Here is a 22,776-nt window from a genome sequence, read left to right as displayed (position 1 = left end):
GGTCGCACTAGACTAACGTGTAAATAATGTAGCTGCCTGTGGTAGTGATAGGATCAGGAAAACACCACCAACCTTCTACAGATAGCTTTAGCTGAACACTGTGAAGAGGACGCACTACACTAACATTAAAATAATGTAGCTGCCTGCGGTAGTGATAGGATCAGGAAAACACCACCAACCTTCTACAGGTAGCTTTAGCTGAACACTGTGCAGAGGTCGCACTAGACTAACGTGTAAATAATGTAGCTGCCTGCAGTAGTGATAGGATCAGGAAAACACCACCAACCTTCTACAGGTAGCTTTAGCCAAACACTGTGCAGAGGTCGCACTACACTACTTGTAGCTTTAGCTGAACACTGTTCAGAGGACGCACTTTACTAACTTGTAGGTTTAGCTGAACACTGTGAGGAGGCGCACTACACTAACTTGTAGCTTTAGCTGAACACTGTGAGGAGGACGCACTACACTAACTGGTAGCTTTAGCTGAACACTGTGCACTACACTAGCTTGTAGCTTTAGCTGAACACTGTTCAGAGGACGCACTACACTAACTTGTAGCTTTAGCTGAACACTGTGCAGAGGTCGCACTAGACTAACGTGTAAATAATGTAGCTGCCTGCGGTAGTGATAGGATCAGGAAAACACCACCAACCTTCTACAAGTAGCTTTAGCTGAACACTGTGCAGAAGTCGCACTACACTAACGTGTAAATAATGTAGCTGCCTACGGTAGTGATAGGATCAGGAAAACACCACCAACCTTCTACAGGTAGCTTTAGCTGAACACTGTGCAGAGGTCACACTACACTAACTTGTAGCTTTAGCTGAACACTGTGAGGAGGACGCACTACACTAACTTGTAGCTTTAGCTGAACACTGTGCAGAGGTCACACTACACTAACCTGTAGCTTTAGCTGAACACTGTTCAGAGGACGCACTACACTAACTTGTAGCTTTAGCTGAACACTGCGAGGAGGACGCACTACACTAACTTTTAGCTTTATCTGAACACTGTGCAGAGGTCTCACTGCACTAACTTGTAGCTTTAGCTGAACACTGTGCAGAGGTCACACTAAACTAACTTGTAGCTTTAGCTGAACACTGTGAGGAGGACACACTACACTAACTGTAAATAGTCTAGCTGCCTGACTGTGGTACTAATAGGATCAGAAGAACACCAGCAATTTTCTTCAGGTAGCTGTAAATACTGTAACAACACAAGCCTGCCTGTCAGTAGGAAGATAATAACAGGAACGGATCTAGCTAAACTGAATACAGTGTATATATATATATATATATATATATATATATATATATATATATATATATATATATATATATATATATATACATATATACAACACCTGGGATGCATATATATATATATATATATATATATATATATATATACACAATACACTGTAAGTGCAGCTAGATGACTGACTGTCCTGCCTAATCTATCTAACTTAAATCAAATTACACTGTCTCTCTGTCTCTGTCTCTCTGGCCTTATATAGTGCGGGTGTCAGGTCTCTCACTTACCAGACCGGAGAGTCCACTTGGGCAGAGGGTAGGCTCCCTTACGTATCCGACTTGCGGCCCCTGGTAGAGCAGACAGGAAGCACACAAGTGCGGAGTGGTATGAGAGCCTGTGCAGGAGTCCGTATTTCGGAAGCTAGCAGTCTTCAGACAGCAGGTGATGGTTAGAGGCACAGGCAACGGATGCTGGGCAGGAGCTAAAGACAGGTCAATGTACAGGCTGGGTTTGGCAACAGGCGGGCAGCAGAGGTACACGAGGAGCAGGCAGAAGCAAGGTCAAAACAAGCCGGGGTCAGATGCAGGCGGAGGTCAGAAGAATCCAAAGGCATGCCGGGTCGTCAACAGATCAGGAACTCAGGAACACAGGAACTGGGAACAGGAAACAGGAAACAGGAACTAGGCACAGAGCTGTTGATCAGGCAGCACTGATCAGAGATTACAGCAGACCTAAATAGGCTGATTGGCGCCAAACGCCGCGCTCGTGCGCGTGCCGATACGCACAGGCGCCCGCGCACCCGCACGCGCCCGAGCGCGCCCCCGGACACCGGCGCGCACACCAGCACCACCAAGCACAACGCGGCCAGCCAGTTTAGACGCGCCAGTGCCCCCAGAAGCACGCGCCCCAGCACGCACAGGAACGCGCGCACCAACGCGCCCCGGCGCGCACCGACGCCCAACCAGGTAACCTCTCTGACAGTGCCCCCTCCTCAAGGGTAGACTCCGGATGCCCAGCTGGGCCAACTTTGAGGCATGAGAAACTTTGAATGACTGCAAGAGCTCTCTGGCATGCAAGTTGCTTTCTGGCTCCCATGAGTTGTCTTCAGGCCCATAGCCTTTCCACTTTACGAGGTATTGGGTTTGGTTGCGTCTTCTTCTGCAATCTAAAATTGCCTCCACCTCAAACTCCTCTTCGCCGTCAACTAGGATAGGCTTGGGTGGACCGATACTACGGCCAACAAAGGAATTGGGAGTAACCGGTTTCAAAAGAGACACGTGGAAGACTGGATGTATCTTCAGGGAGTTAGGCAGGTCAAGTTCATAGGCCACGTTGTTAATCTTCCTCTTAACCAAGAAAGGACCCAAGTACTTAGGGCCTAGTTTTCTGGACGGACAGGCCAACTTCAGGTTAGCGGTGGATAACCAAACTGGGTTGCCGGTTTCCAAGACAAGCTCTCCACGCCTCTTCCTGTCGAACATCCTCTTGTAGTATTCCTGAGCCTTGGCCATGGTGTCCTGTAGTAGTTTATTGTTTGTTGAAAAGAAATCCAAAGTTTCAGACACTGCAGGGACGGAGCACTCGGGTATTGACCCAGGCAAAAAGGACGGATGGAAGCCATAATTAGCATAAAATGGTGTTTGATTGGTAGCTGAGTGCAATGAATTATTGTAAGAGAACTCTGCGATAGGGAGCAGGGAGGCCCAATCGTCCTGGGAGAATGCAGAAAAACAGCGGAGATATTGCTCCAAGGTCTGATTCGTCCGTTCAGTTTGCCCATTTGACTGGGGATGATAGGCCGAGGAGAATGCTAATTCAATTTCCAAGGAGCCGCAGAGGGCTTTCCAGAATCTGGAGGTGAACTGGGCACCACGGTCAGAAACTATGTTCATTGGTACTCCATGTAATCTGATAATTTCTCTGATAAAGATAGTAGCTGTTTCCATAGCCGAGGGGGTACCCTTCATGGGAAGGAAATGGGCCATCTTAGGCAGCCTATCTACCACAACAAAGATGGAAGAAAACCCTTCTGATGGGGGGAGTTCAACGATGAAGTCCATTGAAATCATGGTCCACGGCCTCTCTGGGACCGGTAAAGGTTTTAACAGACCCCACGTCCTTGCCCGGCTATTCTTGCTTCTGGCACAGGTATTACAAGAATCAACATACTCCTTGCAATCTTTAACAAGATGAGGCCACCAGAAGGTACGTTGTACTAGATCAATTGTTTTTCGTGAGCCAAAGTGTCCAGCCAACTTGTGATCATGGCAAAGTTCTAACACCTGTACTTTTAGCTCCTCAGGGACCACAATTTTGTTTTCATACCAAAACAGCCCATCTTTGGCATGAGCTTCAGCAGGTGGTGTCATTCCCATAGAGGCCTGTCTAATTTGAGAGACAAGATCTTCTTGAAGCAGCAGGAAATTCCCAGAAGGGAGGATGGTGTCTGGAGATAGGGCTTTTTCTGAGTCGTGGAACATGCGAGAGAGTGCGTCAGACTTGACATTCTTGGATCCGGGTCTGTAGGTAATGTGGAATTGGAATCGCGAAAAAAAAAAGTGCCCATCTGGCCTGCCGAGGTTTTAGTCTCTTAGCCGTTCTCAGGTATTCTAAATTTTTATGGTCTGTGTAGACCAAAATGGGGTGAGCAGCACCCTCCAGAAGATAACGCCATTCTTCTAAAGCTGCCTTGATGGCTAGAAGTTCCCGATCTCCCACGTCGTAATTCCTTTCTGAAGATGAAAGTTTACGTGAGAAAAACCCCACAGGGTACAGGAGAGCTTTGGGGCCTTGTCTTTGCGAGAGCACAGCTCCTACCGCAATTTCGGATGCGTCAACTTCCAATACGAAAGGTAGGGCTGGATTGGGATGTTTAAGAATGGTGGCTGAGGTAAACAAAGCCTTGAGTTCTTCAAAGGCCAGCTGCGCCTTAGGAGTCCAGCAAAACCGGGTCCCTTGTCTGATGAGTTCAGTGATGGGGGTTATTATCGAAGAAAATCCTTTGATGAACTTCCTATAGAAATTGGCAAAGCCAATAAAGCGCTGTACTCCTTTCTTATCTACAGGTGCAGGCCAATCCAGAATAGCGGATACTTTTTGAGGGTCCATCTTGATACCCTCGGGAGAGATCACCAGGCCTAGAAACTGAATAGATTGGAGCTCAAACTCACATTTTTCGAGTTTGGCATAAAGCCCATGTTGCCTGAGTCGGGTAAGTACGTTTCGCACATGTCTGCGGTGGTCAATCAGGGAAGCGGAAAAAAACAGAATATCGTCCAGATAGACTATGACGTACAGGTCCAGAAAGTCATGGAAGACATCATTAACGAAGTGTTGGAAGGTGGCTGGTGCGTTACACAGGCCAAAGGGCATGACGAGGTACTCGAAGTGCCTGAATCGAGTACGAAAAGCCGTCTTTCACTCGTCCCCCTCTCTTATGCGGATCAAATTGTAGGCTCCGCGGAGATCCAACTTGGTGAAAACTGTAGCGGACCCCAATATTTGAAACAGTTCAGGTACTAAGGGTAGCGGATATCTGTTTTTTATGGTAATTTTATTTAATTCCCGGTAGTCGATGCAGGGACGTAGGGAGTGATCCTTCTTCTCAACAAAGAAGATGCCCGCACCTGCAGGAGATGTGGAGGGGCGAATGAATCCCTTCTTTAGGTTTTCATCGATATAGGTTTTCAGGGTGCCCAGCTCCTGCTCAGTTAAAGGAAAAATCCTTCCGAAAGGAACTTCAGTTCCGGGTAAGAGTTCTATTGGGCAGTCATAGGGCCTGTGTACCGGGAGAGTCTCTGCCCCCTTCTTGCTGAACACATCCAGGAAATCCCGGTAGGGCTCGGGAAGGGATTGGTAAAGCTTGGTATCGGAGTCTAAGCAAAGGCACTGAGATGGTGTAATGGGTGTTCCCAGTAGACAGTGTTGTTTGCAGTAATTGGAGAGAAACTGAATCTTTCCTGTGGACCAGTCGATGCTGGGATTGTGAGCTTGCAGCCAAGGCATTCCTAGGATAATTGGAAAGAGGGGAGAGGAGATGACATCCAGGCGTAAGAGTTCCTGATGTTCCGGGCCAATAGTGGCCAGTAAGGGAACGGTCTCCTGGGTAACTGGTCCGGAGCTGAGGGTGGAACCGTCTGCTAAGAATACTGCAAGTCCCTGGGCCTTGGGTTGGAGAGGAATACTATGGTTATCAACAAAGGTTCGGTCAATGAAGCCGCTGCATGCTCCTGAGTCAATAATGACCGGTACTGGGATGTTCCTTCCAGGAAGCTGTAACATAACAGAAAGTGTCAAATGGTTACCAGATCTGGGTAAGACAGGTGCACATAAAGAAGAGGACGGCAGGCACTTACGTCTCTTGTTGGGGCAGGCCCTCACAAAATGTCCTTGTTCTCCGCAGTACAGACACAAATTGAGCGTACGTCTGCGCGTCTTTTCTTCTAGGGTCAGGGATGGACGGAGCAGACCGAGCTGCATGGGTTCTGGAGCTTCTGTGGCTGGAGCAGAAGAGGCGGGAGGAACTTGATTCGGAGCACTAGGAACCCTGGGCAACATCCAAGTGGGACGTGGGTGGCTAACAGACCTCTCTGAACGTCTCTCTCTCAGACGGCGGTCAATCTGGATTGACAAGTTTATGAGCTCATCCAGCGTCTGAGGTATCCCAACACGTGCCAGTTCATCCTTGAGGGGATCAGATAACCCCAACCGATATTGGTGACGCAAGGCCGCGTCATTCCACTCTGTATCAGAGCTCCAACGTCTGAACTCTACGGCGTAGTCTTCAGCCGCTCTGCGGCCTTGCTGCAGGGAGTGCAAGGCGGCTTCAGCAGTAGCCGTTAGTTGGGGGTCCTCGTATAGCTGAGACATTGCTAGGAAGAGGTCATCCAAGGAATCCAGAGATCTGGATTTTTGCTCCAGTAAACGGTGAGCCCAAGTTTGAGGCTCGCCGGTCAGTAGTGATATGACGAACCCCACCTTTGTGGCTTCCAGAGAAAACGTGCGGGGTTGTAAGGCAAAATACAGCTCACATGCGTTGCGGAATGCCCGGTACTTGCAACGTTCTCCAAAGAACTTTTCGGGTGTGGGTACCCTGGGCTCCGGGGGGAGCATTACTACAGAGGGTGTTGCGGAAGGGCCGGCAGACGCTGCTCCTTGAGGAGATGCTGAGAGGGCCTGGACTTGTCCCTCTAATCTGGTATAGCCTTCTTGTAGGCTTTTGACTGCCTGGGTGAGGCCCGCTAGGTGCCTACAGAGTTCATCCATGGGGGAGGCCCCCTGCCCGGACTCGGTCATGGCTGCCTGATACTGTCAGGTCTCTCACTTACCAGACCGGAGAGTCCACTTGGGCAGAGGGTAGGCTCCCTTACGTATCCGACTTGCGGCCCCTGGTAGAGCAGACAGGAAGCACACAAGTGCGGAGTGGTATGAGAGCCTGTGCAGGAGTCCGTATTTCGGAAGCTAGCAGTCTTCAGACAGCAGGTGATGGTTAGAGGCACAGGCAACGGATGCTGGGCAGGAGCTAAAGACAGGTCAATGTACAGGCTGGGTTTGGCAACAGGCGGGCAGCAGAGGTACAGGAGGAGCAGGCAGAAGCAAGGTCAAAACAAGCCGGGGTCAGATGCAGGCGGAGGTCAGAAGAATCCAAAGGCAAGCCGGGTCGTCAACAGATCAGGAACTCAGGAACACAGGAACTGGGAACAGGAAACAGGAAACAGGAACTAGGCACAGAGCTGTTGATCAGGCAGCACTGATCAGAGATTACAGCAGACCTAAATAGGCTGATTGGCGCCAAACGCCGCGCTCGTGCGCGTGCCGATACGCACAGACGCCCGCGCAGCGGCACGCGCCCGAGCGCGCCCCTGGACACCGGTGCGCACACCAGCACCACCATGCACAACGCGGCCAGCCAGTTTAGACGCGCCAGTGCCCCCAGAAGCACGCGCCCCAGCACGCACAGGAACGCGCGCACCAACGCGCCCCGGCGCGCACCGACGCCCAACCAGGTAACCTCTCTGACAGCGGGGCATGTACTAAACCCCCTGAGCCATAATTGGCCAAAGCCAGGGTGGCTTTGGCCAATTACAGCTCTCTCTACAGACGGCGCTGTGATTGGCCAAGCATGCGGGTCATAGTGCATGCTTGGCCAATCATCAGCCAGCAATGCACTGCGATGCCGCAGTGAATTATGGGTCGTGACGCACCACACAAATTTGGCGCGAACGGCCCATATCGTTCGCAATTCGGCAAACGGGTGAACAGACGATGTTCGAGTCGAACATGGGTTCGACTCGAACATGAAGCTCATCCCTACTCCTCAGTAAACTACACTCCTTTGGCCTCCATGATTCTGCTTTATCCTGGTTCTCCTCCTACCTATCTCAGCATAGTTTCAGCGTCACTTACAACTCCATCTCCTCCGCTCCTCTTCCTGTTTCTGTCGGAGTACCCCAAGGGTCCGTCCTTGGGCCCCTCCTATTTTCGCTCCGTACCTCTCCCGTGGGTCAGTTGATAACCTCCCGTGGCTTCCAATACCTCTATGTCGACGACACCCAGATCTATCTCTCCACTCCTCAAGTCACCCCCTCGATCTCCTCACGGATCTCAAACTTACTGAATGACATATAATCTTTCTAAAACTGAGCTTGTTGTATTTCCTCCTTCCCTCCCCCCTCATGACTTTACCATTAAGATCAACAGCACAACCCTTGGTCCCTCCACACATGCCAGGGTGCTGGGTGTAACCCTTGACTCTGACCTCTCCTTCAGCCCCCACATCCAATCGCTGGCTAAATCTGGCCACCTTAACCTCTGACACATCTCCGGAATTTGACCCTTCCTGACTAATGACACCACAAAGCAATTTATTCACTCCTTTATTTCCCGCCTTGACTACTGCAACTCTCTCCGTAATGGCCTACCCTTACGCAGGCTATCCCCCCTTCAGTCTATTATGAATGCTGTTGCTAGACTAATACCCCTCACTAACCGATCCATGACTGCTGTTCCTCTCTGCCAATCCCTTCACTTGCTTCCCCTACCCCACCGTATAAAATTCAAAATGCTAACCACAACTTACAAGGCCATCCACACCATCGCCCCCAGCTACTTCACCAACCTCATATGTAGATATCCCCCAAATCGCCCCCTCTGCTCCTCCCAGGACCTCCTGCTCTCTAGCTCCCTTGTTACCTCCTCCCAGGACTTCTCCAGAGCCTCTCCTATCCTTTGGAACTCCCTGCCCGGGTATATCCGATCAGCCCCTAACCTATCCACCTTTAGGAGATCCATGAAAACTCACTTATTCAGGGAAGCCTATCCCACACCCACCTAACAACTGTCCCTGAGCCACCCCCATCAAATCATTCCCCGCATATATTACCTTTTGTACCCCCTCCCTTTAGAATGTAAGCTCTATGAGTAGGGCCCTCCTGTCCCTTCTGTATTGAACTGTACTGTAATTGTGCTGTCCCCCCTCTACATTGTAAAGCACTGCGTACACTGTTGGCGCTATATAAATCGTGTTTAATAATATAATAGTAAAGTGCTTGTGCCTAATATCACAGAGCACTTTAAAGCTTCACTGATTTATATGAACTGGTTCTGTAATTTGATTTTAGGCACAAGCACTTTTTGAATTAGTTATGGATTTACACATGATCACAAAGCACTTTATTATTATGTATTATTGATTTTGTTTGCTTGCAAAGTATCACTTGTAGCACTGTGGCATCATTAATATTTAGCACTTTCTAGTAGCACCGCACACATTTGAGTTTGGTTTGAATGATACTCCCTAGGTGGGAGTAGTCATTTTGCAGGCAGCTACACTTAACCCTTAGCGTGGAGTTTACAGTATTTTATAGTATATGATTAACTCTGCACACTGATCACATGGGGTTCCTCTCTCAGCACTGTCATCATTCCTAGTACATCTTTCTAATTATTTTTTTTCTTTTGGAGTTGAGGGGTGGTGACATTACAATCCCCACCTTGCCCAATCAGTGAATCCCCTGTATTCATTGAAAAAATACAAGACTTTCTATAAATGGTGGCAGTGCCAAGTGAGTAAACCCCCTCTGGTAAGTGCGCAGAACCTGAGCCACTCTTGGAAGATCACAGTTATCACTGTAGTAGGGCCGACAACTACAATGAGTGTCAGCTTCCCCAGCGGCAGTATGCAATACAGATAATTTCTGGAGTTCAGCTTTAATAGTCTATTATTTTTTATATATTGTAATTGAGCTAAAAAATGAAATACTTACATTTATTCCCTCACACATGTGCAGTGGAGGAAATAGGAGCATGATTTTTGAAAGCAAAGCAATAATATCTCTGAAATTAAAGACAAAAAGAAATACAATTAAATCACATAAGGACATCCTAAAATCATTTACCATGACAGTGTCATTTAAAAATACTTTTCTTTGTTTTATGTAGGTAAAGAGAAGTAAAATAAAAGTGGGTGTAGCCAGGTGATTGGGGCTACAGCAATACGGAGAAGGAGACATTGGGGTTGAATTACTCAAGCTGGAGAGTGCAAAATCTGGTGCAGCTCTCCAGAGTAACCAATCAGCTTCCAGTTTTTTTGTCAAAGCTTAAATTAACAAGCTGAAGTTAGAAGCTGATTGGCTATTGTGCAGAGCTGCACCAGATCTTGCACTGTCCAGTTTTGGTAAATCAACCCTATTGCCTTTTATTCTTCTCTCCCTCTACTAAGATACTGATGTTATGCTGCACCATACTCCTCTGGCCATCAGGGCGAGAGCTAAAGTCAAACAAGCCCATAGATTTCTATGCAGAGGGCTAAGAATCCTGGGAGTTGTAGTTTGAGACAGCAACATATAATGGGACAAATAGACCTCCTACCCTACAAACCCCAATAGGCACTATGCAGTAGGAGAAGTGGAGAGATGTTTTTTTTAATGAAAACTTCCCAGGAAAGTTATTTCTCTTAGCACCAAAGGAGTTAGAGAGAGCACCTCTATCTGTATATTCGCCTGCCAGTATGGGGCCATACCAGCAGAGATCCGAGCCTGCGACTGGGAGTAAGTACATCTGGGGCAGCCCAGCACCACTCACATCATAGGACCTGCACTACTGGTACAGGGAGAGTGGAGTGCCCACTCACCCTCTGCTTCCCACCACTGATCACCAGAGGCTTTTGGGGAGAGACCGAGTGGGCCCCCCTTCTATAGCGAGAGGTCACCACAGGATCCCTGGGACTGTTGAGAGGGCTATTCGCCCATTGCTGATACTGCTAGCAGAGTCTGAGCCACTGAGAGCAAGACACTGAGTGTTTCCAATCCATACCACACCCATCATATACTCTATACAGAACTTATTCCAAACCTAGACTGCACCTACTGTATACCAACCCTATACCACATTATACCATACCTTCACTGCATCTAAACACATCTATCTTGTACCTGTGCCAAGTGCATATTATTGGGAAGGTGAAAAATGGCCTTCAGCCTGTCAAAAGTGAGAAGCTGACTATGGAAAAAATATGACACAACAATTTAATTTCATAGCCTGCCCTGTTTGTCTGATATCATACGTAGGTGGGGAATATTAGGATTCCCCCACAGTGGGGTGATGGGGAAAACATGTCAAGACTGTAATACTTCAAGGAAGCCTGTCACCAGTGTCAGAAACCATGAATCAGACCGAGACAGAAATACAGTTGAATCACACTTGTTTAATAATAAAAGTAAATAGAACAAATGTAGTTAAAACATAGCCGAAGTTCGGTAACCGGAACGGATAGTCAGCCAAGCCAGAAAGTCAGGGATCAGTGTAGTGGAAGAGCAAGCAGGATCTGGAGCCTGAAGGGATATCAGCCAAGTAAGTCTTTAACAGGAACGCAGGAGATAGTCTCTGTGATGTTGACCAAGGCGAAGGCAAAGATCCTCTAGGCTGGGGGCTTAAGTAGGCAGGACTGATGAGCAGGACATCATCAACATGTGAGTAACTGTGGAGAGATAGGAGCTGCCAATTAGATGACAACTGAGTAGCCAGCTCAGAGAAGGAAGGGCTGAGCCCAGTCCTGGAAGTACCCTCTCCTCAATGACCCCCCCCTTGGAGGACCAACTGGCTTGAGGGGAAAACGTCTATGGAAATCACGGAGGAGGACAGGGGCATGTACATTCAGGGATGAGACCCAAGAGCGCCTCTGGACCGTACCCCTACCAATGCACCAGGTACTGTATGCACCCATGGAACCTACGGAAGTCAACAATGGACTGTACTTCACACTCCTCATGGTTCTCAACCTGTACAGGGTGAGAATGTGGCACTGAGGTGGTAAAGCGGTTGCAGACCAAAGGTTTTAATAAGGAGACATGAAATACATTTGAAGGAAGGTCTAACGCATAAGCCACTGGATTAATCCTGTGAAGAATACGGAAAGGGTCAATAAACCGAGGTGTGAACTTCATAGAGGGAACACGAAGTCGGAGGTTGCAATATGACAGCCAGACTCTGTCCCCAACCTTGTAGGAAGGTGCAGGCAGGCGTCTGCAGTCAGCATGGAGTCTGTACCTATCATTAGCATGTCACAAAGCCTCCTGGACTTGCCCAAGTGGAACGAAGACCACAGAGATGCTCCTCTAACGCAGGAATACTCTGCAGAACAAATGAGTCAGGCAACATGGAAGGTTGGAAACCATAGTTCGCCATAAACGGGGACAGTCGGGAAGCAGAATTCAAGGCACTGTTGTGAGCAAACTCTGCCCACGGTAATAGGTCTGACCAGTTGTTATGATGGTCAGAAATATAGCAACGTAGAAATTGCTCCAAGGACTGATTGGCTTGTTCTGCTGCCACATTAGACTACGGGTGATATGCAGAGGAGAAAGCAAGCTGAATTCCCAACTGCACAAAAGGCTCACCAGAACCGGGACACAAACTGACTACCCCTGTCCGAGACAATCACCTTGGGTAGCCCATGTAAGCGAAAGATCTCCTGAGCAAAAATGGAAGCCAGTTCCTTAGAAGCGGGCAACTTATTAAGTGGAATACAATGACACATTTTTGAGAACCGGTCAACCACCATAAGGATAACTGTGTTGCCCTGGGAGTTGGGTAACTCCACAATGAAATCTATAGACAGGTGAGTCCAGGGCCTCTCTCCATTGGGTATGGGTTGAAGGAGGCCCACTGGAAGGTGTCATGGAGTCTTACTCTGAGCACAGACGGAACAGGCAGCTAAGAAGATGGTTACATCAGCACGTAGACTAGGCCACCAGAATTGTTGGGAAATAGCCCAAAAGAGTTGATTCTTCCCAGGGTGGCCAGCAGCCTTGGGAGAATAGTAAGTCTGGAGAACGGCAGTATGGAGACTCTCTGGGACAAAGCAGCAGTTATAAGGTTTCTCAGGAGGAGCATGGACCTGAGCAGCAAGAATTTTGTCACCCAAAGGAAAAGTGAGACTGGTGCGTATCATAGCCACAATACAATCAGGAGGAATCACAGAAAGCGGAACCGACTCCATCTTGGAAATGGAGGAAAATTGTCATGACAAAGCTTCAAACCTTACATTCTGGGAGGGAGGCGTTTAACCTCAGACAAGAATGTGAGATTCCTCCATTCTTTCAAGGCTAAAATGATCGCTAACAGCTATCTGTCACAAATCTCGTAATTGCACTCCGCAGGTGAAATTTTTTGGAAAAGTAGCCACAAGATGCATAGCGCTCTCAGAGGTAGGACGTTGAGACAGAAGTACAACATCAACATCAAGGATAAAAGGTAACTTAGAATCAGGATGTGCCAACACAGGAGCAGAAACAAAGGCAGCCTTGAGACTCTCAAAGGCATTAATGGACTTCGGAGACCAACTCTGTGGGTTACCGTCCTTTCTGCTTATATCAGTCAGGGGCTTGATCAGATAAGAGAAGTTCCAAATAAACTTCCAATAAATATTGGCAAAGCCCGTAAAATGCTGCAGAGGACGTAAAACCACGGGTCAGGGTCACTGTAGGACTGCTGAAAGTTTCTCTGGGTCCATCGAAAAACCAGCAGTGGAAATGACATAGACCAGAAATTTAACCTGTTCAAGATGGAATTCACACTTATCCAATTTACAAGAGAGATTGTTCTCTCTTAGTTTCTAAAGCACATGACAGACATCTGTGTGGTGGCTCTCCAGGGACTTGGAAAATATGAGGATATCGTCGAGATAAACCACCACACATAACTGCAAAAAATCTCGGAGGATATTGTTAATAAATTCCTGGAAAACTGCCGGGGTGTTACAAAGGCCAAAAGGCATAACGAGGTACTCTAATGCCTCATTTCCACTGAGCGGATCGGTTCGGTACGGTACGCTATTTTGAGTGTTTCCATTATGAAATTGGCCCATACAACCGAACCGCACCATTCTGGGTCCTGCTTCAGTTGTGGGACCATAGAAAATGGTATGGTTCGGTTAGCGCAGAGCTACCATACATTCCACTGATTGGCGGATGTGTGACGCCATGCTAGGCATTTTTTCTAAACCCACGTATGGCCCCTGGTGGCCCGACTTGCAGTGGAAATGCTCACCTGAATAGGCCGGACCATTCTAGGCCTTCCAAACTGTACCGACCCGAACCGATCTGCTCAGTGGAAATGAGGCAATAATGGCCTGTTTTCCACTCGTCGCCCTCCTTAATCCTCACAAGATTGTATGCCCCTCTCAAATCAAGCTTCGTGAAAACCGTTGCTCCCTTGAGGTGGTCAAATAACTCCGTAATCAACGGAAGAATTAACCAGCACCAGCAGGAGACAAGGGTTTGTGGAAACCTCAAAAAAGTGCGTCTGCAACAAACTCCTCCATGGCTTTATCCACCAAGACCGACAAAGGGTAAACCCAGCCATGAGGGGGTATGGCACCAGGTTGAAGGTCAATAGCGCAATCATACGACCGTTGTGGAGGCAAACTACCAGCTTGACCTTTGTCAAAGACATCGCTAAAATCACGGTACTCCTCCGGCAGGGAGGAAAGTGAAGAGGTGCACAGGACCTTGGCTACCTTCTGGAAGCCTGTCTTTTTGCATTGTGGCGACCAGGAGAGAACCTCAGCACGGAGCCAATCAAAAGAGGGGTTGCGCCTCTGTAACCAAGGATCACCAATAACCAGTGGAAACTTAGGTGAGGAAATAACTTGGAATTGGATTATCTCATGGTGAAGAGCCCCTACGGCCATGGACAATGTAAGAGTCTCATGAGTCACATGGGCCGCCTGTAGAGGTCTCCCGTCAAGAGCCTCAATGGCAAGTGGTGTGTCATGCAGCTGCAGCAGATTCGAGTGCTTCGATACAAAGGCAGCATCAATGAACAAGAATGAGTCAATTAAAGCCTGTATCTCGATGGACGACTCAGCCTAAGAAAGGCTGACCGAAGCCAGGGGCTTATCCTTCTGGATAACTGGGGATGAAACAATGCCACCTAAGGTCTGTCCATGACAGGACCTCAAGGTTCGGGCATTCCCTGGATGGGTAGGACAAGACTTCAAAAAAGTGACCTGCCTGGCCACAATAAAGGCACAATATCTCCCTCCTCCAAAAGGTTCTCTCATCCACAGAAAGACACATGAAACCCAAGTGCATGGGTTTACCTTCACTGACCGACTCGGTACCAGGAGGCATGGGAGGTGAGGGAGGCAAGGGTGGGACAGCAAAGCTCGAAGACAAATGTATAGGAGGCTTCCGCAAGTGCTCCTTAAAAGAGAGTCTTTCTCTGAGTCTGGAGTCAATGAGGGTAGCAAACGTGATCAAATTCTCCAGCTCAGTGGGTATATCTCGGGCTGCTATCTCATCCTTGAAGGTGTCCGAGAGACCATGAGAAAAAACAGTCATGAGGGCCTCATTGTTCCAAGCAACCTCTGTTGCCAGAGTACGGAATTCAATAGCGTAATCGGCAACAGTTCTCGTACTGTTTGATGGACATGAGGCACTTGGCAGCAGAAGCGGAGGGTGCGGGAACATCAAATACCATTTTACAGGAAGTCACAAACTCAGGTAACTCAAGACAACAGGTTTTTTGCATCTCCCATAGAGGGTTTGCCCAGGCCAAGGTTCAAAAAGCAAAGATATCACAAAACCTACTTTTCTTCTGTCCGTGGGAAACACCTGGGGCGGCATCTCAAAATATATCTCAACCTGGTTGAGAAACCCTTTGCATTGGACTGGATCGCTCCCAAATCACTGGAGAAGTGGAGGGGAACCAGACATACCTCTTATAGAGGTAATACTCGAGGAGGGTGCCTGAACAGGGACTGGAGCAGCCACAGTGGGAGATTCCAGGTGAGCCATGCAACTCAGGAGCATTTGTAACACCATGGCAAACTGATCCATGCGGTGATCCTGCTCATCCAATCTGGAAAAAATATTACCAACAAGTGCATTGACTGTATCTTCTGAATTCATGGCCTTTGCCTACTGTCAGAAACCATGAATCAGACTGAGACAGAAGTGCTGTTAAATTACACTTGTTTAATAATAAAAGTAAATAGAACAAATGTAGTCAAAACATAGCCAAAAGTTTGATAACCGGAACGGGTAGTCAGCCAAGCCAGAAAGCCAGCCAAACAAGTCTTGTCAGGGATGTCAGCCAAACACGTCTTTTACAGGAATGCAGGAGATCTCTGTGATGTTGACCAAGGCGAAGGCAAAGATCCTTTGGGCTGGTGGCTTAAGTAGGCAGGACTGACCAGCAGGATATTATCAACAGGTGCATAACTGTGGAGGGATAGGAGCTGGCAATTAGCCGACAGCTGAGCGGCCAGCTCAGAGAAGGAAGGGCTGAGCCCAGCCCTGACAACCATACAGTTAATGTAGTTATTGGCGTGGTTGTAGCTGCGTTAGACTTAGGGCCTCTAAAAGGAAGATTACTCAGTTCCGCATAGAATTCCAAAAAGCACAGCTTCCACACTAACATCTGCACTGTCCTCCAACGCACGGTGACTGTCAGGTCACCTGGGACCAGGTGACAGATGCACTCTGTAGGTGTCGGAAGTGCACCGCTAAGGTAGTGGACCCTAGGACTGACTGCTGCGGATTGAACCCTGGAAGGTTCAGGAAGCAGGTCTACAGGATAACTAACATGGATCCCAGTGGGAGCTAGAGCATAGATTCCCCAGGGTGCGGAGTCTAAGAGTCAGCGGGTGTTCACCAGAGCCTCTAGTGGTGAGGATGGACTGCGCTGCAGTCTGGCTCCAGGTCGCGGCCCCCCAGGGTCTCACAGCTCACGCTCACCGTAGACTGCAGGAGAAGAGGAAGGAGGCAGCAGGCTGGAACGACAGGGAAGTAAGGGGTAAGCCAAAGGTCAGGGCGACTAACAGACAAGGATAAACATAACACGCCAAAGGTCAGGGTAACAAGCAGACAGGGAGAGTCGAGAACAGGCCAAAATCGGTAACAGGAATCAGATGTAGGAAACACAGCAAGTACACACGGAGGCTAACACACAATGGTTGATCAGCACTGCTGGCTTGCAGTGCACAGGTTAATATAGGGTTCCCTGTTAGGGCCTGGGGTGGGGCCATGCTTAGAGGAGAGGTTATAAAACCAGTCAGGTGAGAGGCAGCTGGTCTTTAGAGATGAACACATGGAGACAGGTAAGCTGACAGAGAAAACTCTATTGCATAACCATGACAGTGACTAATGCCGCGTACACACGGTCGGACTTTCTATCCTACTTGGTCCGGCACACTTTCCGACGGACTTTGTCCGCCAGGTGCGCCGGACTTTAAAACGGACGGACTTGCCCACACACGACCGGACTTTCCGGCGGGCTAAGTCCGCCCGTCTTTCCGACAGACTTTCGCCGGAGTTCCGGCGGACTTTCAGAATGAACGGACTTGCCCACACACGGACAAGTCCGTTCATTTTGAACGTGACTCAGGTGCGACGGGACTAGCAAAGGATGTCAATCTTGCCGCTTTTATCAGTGAGATTGACACCTTGCGAGCCCCGTCGCGGGTCATACCAGGCCCTTAGGTCTGGTATGGATTATAAAGGGAACCCCGCTACGCCGAAAAAACGGCGTGGGGTCCCCCCTAAAATCCATACCAGACCCCCGATCCGAGCACGCAGCCTGGCCGGTCAGGAAAGGGGGTGGGGACGAGCGAGCGCCCCCCCCCCTCCTGAACCGTACCAGGCCGCATGCCCTCAACATGGGGGGTGGGTGCTTTGGGGGAGGGGGGCGCCCTGCGGGGCCCCCCCACCCCAAAGCACCTTGTCCCCATGTTGATGAGGACAAGGGCCTCTTCCCGACAACCCTGGCCGTTGGTTGTCGGGGTCTGCGGGCGGGGGGCTTATCGGAATCCGGGAGCCCCTTTTAATAAGGGGGCCCCCAGATCCCGGCCCCCCACCCTATGTGAATGAGTATGGGGTACATGGTACCCCTACCCATTCACCTAGGGAAAAAGTGTAAGTAATAAAACACACTACACAGGTTTTTAAAATATTTTATTAAACAGCTCCGGGGGGGGGATCTTCCTCCGGCTTCGGGGGTCTTCTTCCGGCTTCGGGGGTCCCTCCGCTTCATCTTCTCCCGGCGTCCGGTTGGTTCTTCTCCGCTCTCTTCTCCCGGTGTTCCTGTTCTTCGGCCGGCTCCTCTGCTGTCTTCAAGTAGCTCTCTTGCCAGCAGAGGTCCGGACTTCTGGGCTTCTGGGCTTCTGGGCTTCTTGTCTTCTCTTCCCCAGATGTTGACACGACGCTCTCTCCTGCTGGACTGCTCTCCGAGGGCTGCGTTGTGACTTATATAGGCGGAGACCCCGCCCCCTTTTGATGTCACAGTCCCTGGGCATGCTGGGACTGTGACGTTTTAGGGGGCGTGGTCACTGGGTGATGTTGACCACGCCCCCTAAAACGTCACAGTCCCAGCATGCCCAGGGACTGTGACATCAAAAGGGGGCGGGGTCTCCGCCTATATAAGTCACAACGCAGCCCTCGGAGAGCAGTCCAGCCGGAGAGAGCGTCGTGTCAACATCTGGGGAAGAGAAGCCCAGAAGCCCAGAAGCCCAGAAGCCCAGAAGTCCGGACCTCTGCTGGCAAGAGAGCTACCTGAAGACAGCAGAGGAGCCGGCCGAAGAACAGGAACACCGGGAGAAGAGAGCGGAGAAGAACCAACCGGACACCGGGAGAAGATGAAGCGGAGGGACCCCCGAAGCCGGAAGAAGACCCCCGAAGCCGGAGGAAGATCCCCCCCCCGGAGCTGTTTAATAAAATATTTTAAAAACCTGTGTAGTGTGTTTTATTACTTACACTTTTTCCCTAGGTGAATGGGTAGGGGTACCATGTACCCCATACTCATTCACATAGGGTGGGGGGCCGGGATCTGGGGGCCCCCTTATTAAAAGGGGCTCCCGGATTCCGATAAGCCCCCCGCCCGCAGACCCCGACAACCAACGGCCAGGGTTGTCGGGAAGAGGCCCTTGTCCTCATCAACATGGGGACAAGGTGCTTTGGGGTGGGGGGGCCCCGCAGGGCGCCCCCCTCCCCCAAAGCACCCACCCCCCATGTTGAGGGCATGCGGCCTGGTACGGTTCAGGAGGGGGGGGGGGCGCTCGCTCGTCCCCACCCCCTTTCCTGACCGGCCAGGCTGCGTGCTCGGATCGGGGGTCTGGTATGGATTTTAGGGGGGACCCCACGCCGTTTTTTTCGGCGTAGCGGGGTTCCCTTTATAATCCATACCAGACCTAAGGGCCTGGCATGCACCGCGCTCACCGCAATAGGAAGATTTGTTTTTCCTATTGCAGAGAGCGCGAGATGCAATACCCTGCCCTCGCGTCGTATCTGGTCCGTCGGACCAGCCTACACACGAGCGGGCTTTCCGTCGGACCAGCACACACACGAGCGGACTTTCCGCCCGAAACTGAGTCCTACGGAAAGATTTAAAACTTGTTTCAAATCTAGGTCCGGCGGGCTTTTGGGAAGAAGTCCGCCGGAAAAGTCCGCCGCCGCCCACACACGGGCGGATTGTCCGGCACACTCTGGTCCGCCGGACCAAGTATGCCGGAAAGTCCGACCGTGTGTACGCGGCATTAGACTGCTGCCCAGTAATATAACATGAAATTAGGAAGCACCAGTCCACCCAGTGTGAGGGGGTGGTGCAGAGCTACTTTGGTCAATCAGGGGGTTTCCCCTGCCCAAACGTGGGGACTTTATTATTCTGATTTAGGTATAATGATTGGAGTATTTTAAAAAAGGACCATTTTATTAAATGTAATCTACCCATAGGGGCAATGTAACAAACTTCCAACTACCACATTGCACCTAAACCCCAAGATATTAAAATTTACAAACACAGCAAAGTGAAATATTGACTATAGTGAGCTGGTCTGTTCTGCCAATTGGGAAGAGCGGGGATTTGTCCCCATTAACTTTATTGCCCAAGTAGAACCCAAAGGAATTGATGATCTCTAACGCGGAACGTAAGGAAGAGTCAGCATCTCCCAGGTTAAGCAGAGTATCATCCACATATGAGGATATTTTCTCTTTCAAGGAGCCTACCTGTAAACCTGAGATAGACGTGGCTTCCTGCATCAAAATAGCTAGAGGTTGTAATGCTCCTTTGGAGTGGAAACGGTGGTAACAGGAGATTATTGGTGTGTACTCTAGCACTAGAAGCAGAGTAAAGCATTCTCAGACAAGAAATATCCTGGGAACCAAAGCCAAATCTAGACAACTCATTCCAGAGGTAACTCCATTCAACTCGTTAAATGCTTTCTCTGCGTCGAGAAACTCCACTACTCCCACTCCATTGCTCTTTAGAACCGTTAATATGTTAGTAATATATTAGTAAACAGTCACTGAATATTAGTGTCCATTCCTTTCTCAGACAAAAACCTGCTTTGATTAGATTGTATCAGTGAAGATATCACCCCCTTCAGCCGGTTCGCCAGGAGTTTGGCAAAAATGTTGGCATCAATGTTCAAATCAGAATTCCGGTAGCATGACAGTCCCCCTACAACCTCCTCTGGAGCAGCAGTCAAATACATCTGTAGAGATACAGGTGTGTGGTCTAAGATACCTCTTGGTAACATAGACACTCCTTGAACTCTATTAAGGAAAGAGAACATGCACATAAGATCTATCCTAGACATGATATGAATGATAAGTAGCTGAGTGGCATGTGTATGCCCTTTTGGACAGATTTCCAATGCCAGGTATCGACAAGCTGATATAGTGCAGCCCACTTAGACAGGTCCAATTCTCTATCAGTATCCAAACCCAGTCTATCTAGACTAGGATGGGGCGTCACATTAAAATTGCCCACAGAATATTAGAGGTAGGGTATTGGGCAGCCATAGTTATCCGCTTATGGAGCATCTTTATAGTAGCTAGAGGAGGTAGCTACTGTTTATTTTCACCAGAAGCAAATCAACACATTCCACTTTGTCATATAAGGAATATAAGAGAACAAATTTTCTTTCTGGTTCTAGCTTAAGATCTAGTAGTTGAAAGGGTACCGATATGTGAACCAATATACTAACCCCCCTTTCAAAGGTCAAGTATGTAGAATTGTAATAGTGGCTGATACATGCTATCTTAAGAGTCATCACTCTACTACCCAATAGATGTGTTTCTTGGAGAATACAAATATGGGGATCAGTGAAACTGGAAGACTAGAGAATGCTTATTTATTCCAATACCATTCCAAGAAATACAATGAAAGGCAGACATCAGGTCAGGTCAGTGAAGTTGTTGCTCCAAAGAGCTCACCTAAGCTAGGATCCAAAGAGACAACTCTTCTGGTCATAGAAGAAATAAAATAAAATCTGTCCTGTAACACAGTAGGGAGCAAGCTAAAAGAGCAGTAAACACTGACATATATAATAATATACAACACAAAACTGCCAAGGAACATAAACCCCAACCCCCAGCCTCTCAAACCCACCCAAACGAGACGGATGTAAGTCCCCATACCAAAACTGGCAAAAGGCCATGAGGGGTTGTAAACAAGATGCTCATCACAGCATGTATATTCAAAGAGGTAGTGAATTGTCTGTTTCGGTTATTAAAAGGCACCAGTCTCTCAGGCAGTCCTGAGAGTACTAAGCTTAGGTGTAGAGACATAGCTTAAAGGGCAAAAATGGGTGCAATTAATCAGAGTTCTCACTGTGGAGACTCACAGGTAAGTCAGGAAAACCTAGGAGAACAGTTGGTTCCAGGACAGGGGTAGGCATATTCCACCAATAGCAGCACCAGAGAAATTACATGTCGGAATTAGAAACTTAACATCACTGCTTATCTATGCTGCTAGGTACTAGGCAGTTGGAACAAAGTAGCAGTGTGGATACACTTCCCTAGTGGACATGGATCAAGGCCCAGAGGAAAACCGGTACCTGGCGCAGTACTCACAAGTCTGTGGGCTCCATGTGGAAAAGGCATCTCAGAATGTAGAAGTGCACAGCTGGGAGACTTGACATTCACCGACTTAGGATCAGTGTGTTGTTTCCAGCCAGATGGAAGCCACTTCTAGAGATGTGAAGAATTTGTCAATCTTTGATAATAGTATTTTTTCTACAGCTTACCTGTAAAATCCTTTTCTTGAAGTACATCACAGGACACAGAGTCGGTTATTATAATAATAACTACTTGAGTTATACGCCACCTATAGGTGAATGGACACTGGTAGATCAATCAGAACCATAAAACAGGAATCCCCCCCTATATAACCCCTCCTACACAGGATGCACATCAGTTTTGTAGAAAGCAATAAATTCCCAAAAGAGGGGAGGGACCTGGAGGATTTTACAGGTAAGCTGTAGAAAAAATCCTATTTTCTTTATCGTACATCACAGGACACATTGCTGGTTATTATAATAATAACTACCTGGGACGTCCCTAAGCAATATCCTTGAGGGGAGAGAGATACCATCATAGAAACTGCTACCAGAGAAGGACCTACTTTGCTATTTGTAATACTCTGAGGCCAAAGGCAGTATCTTCTACGTGATCTAAAATCCTATAGATGTATAGACCAAAGACCAAATGGTGGTCTTGCACACCTGGGCCACTGACACCCAATGACGGATGGCCCAAGATACTCCCCCACACCTTGTAGAGAATCTCTCCCCAGAAAAAAATGTGTTTTTGCCATTTAAACCATAGGCATCATTGATAAACTGGCAGATGCACTGCTAAATATTCGACTTGGATGCCGCCTTCTGGCAGCACAAACCAGAATTCCTGACCTGTGCCGACAACTCAAGTAGATCCTGAGCGCCTGAACAACCTCTAGAGTATATAGCGATCTTTTTCCTGCCGATTGTGAATTAGGAGAGAAATAAAAGGCAAGACACTGTCCTGATTCAAGTGAAAATTAGAAACCACTTTAGGCAATAAAAGTGGATGAGGACGCAACATCACCTTATGATGCGAGACCAAGAATGGCTCCTTGCATGAAAGAGCCACCAACTCTGACACTCCACTCAGTGAAGTGATAGCAACCAAAGAACCCACCTTCCGAGATAAAAGGACCAACAGAATCCCCTGATTGGTTCAAAAAGTGGCCTCTGCAAGGACAATC

At 48.6% G+C, this 22,776-nt stretch overlaps 1 protein-coding gene across 1 annotated transcript in view; it reads right to left on the bottom strand.

The window, feature by feature from the left end:
- The window catches only part of LOC141128077 (multidrug and toxin extrusion protein 2-like), a 281,272-nt gene that overhangs the window by 61,002 nt on the left and 197,494 nt on the right, over nt 1–22,776 (bottom strand). Inside the window, exon 13 of the mRNA XM_073615142.1 lies at nt 9,519–9,588. Within this exon, the coding sequence (XP_073471243.1) occupies nt 9,519–9,588 (70 nt within the window). The remainder of the gene's footprint in view (nt 1–9,518; nt 9,589–22,776) is intronic.

Source organism: Aquarana catesbeiana, linkage group LG02 (assembly GCF_042186555.1).
Source record: "Aquarana catesbeiana isolate 2022-GZ linkage group LG02, ASM4218655v1, whole genome shotgun sequence".
In the NCBI taxonomy this organism is placed as follows: Eukaryota; Metazoa; Chordata; class Amphibia; order Anura; family Ranidae; genus Aquarana; species Aquarana catesbeiana.
The sequence above is the reverse complement of the archived record's forward strand: the minus strand, read 5'-3'. Positions and strand labels throughout refer to the sequence as shown.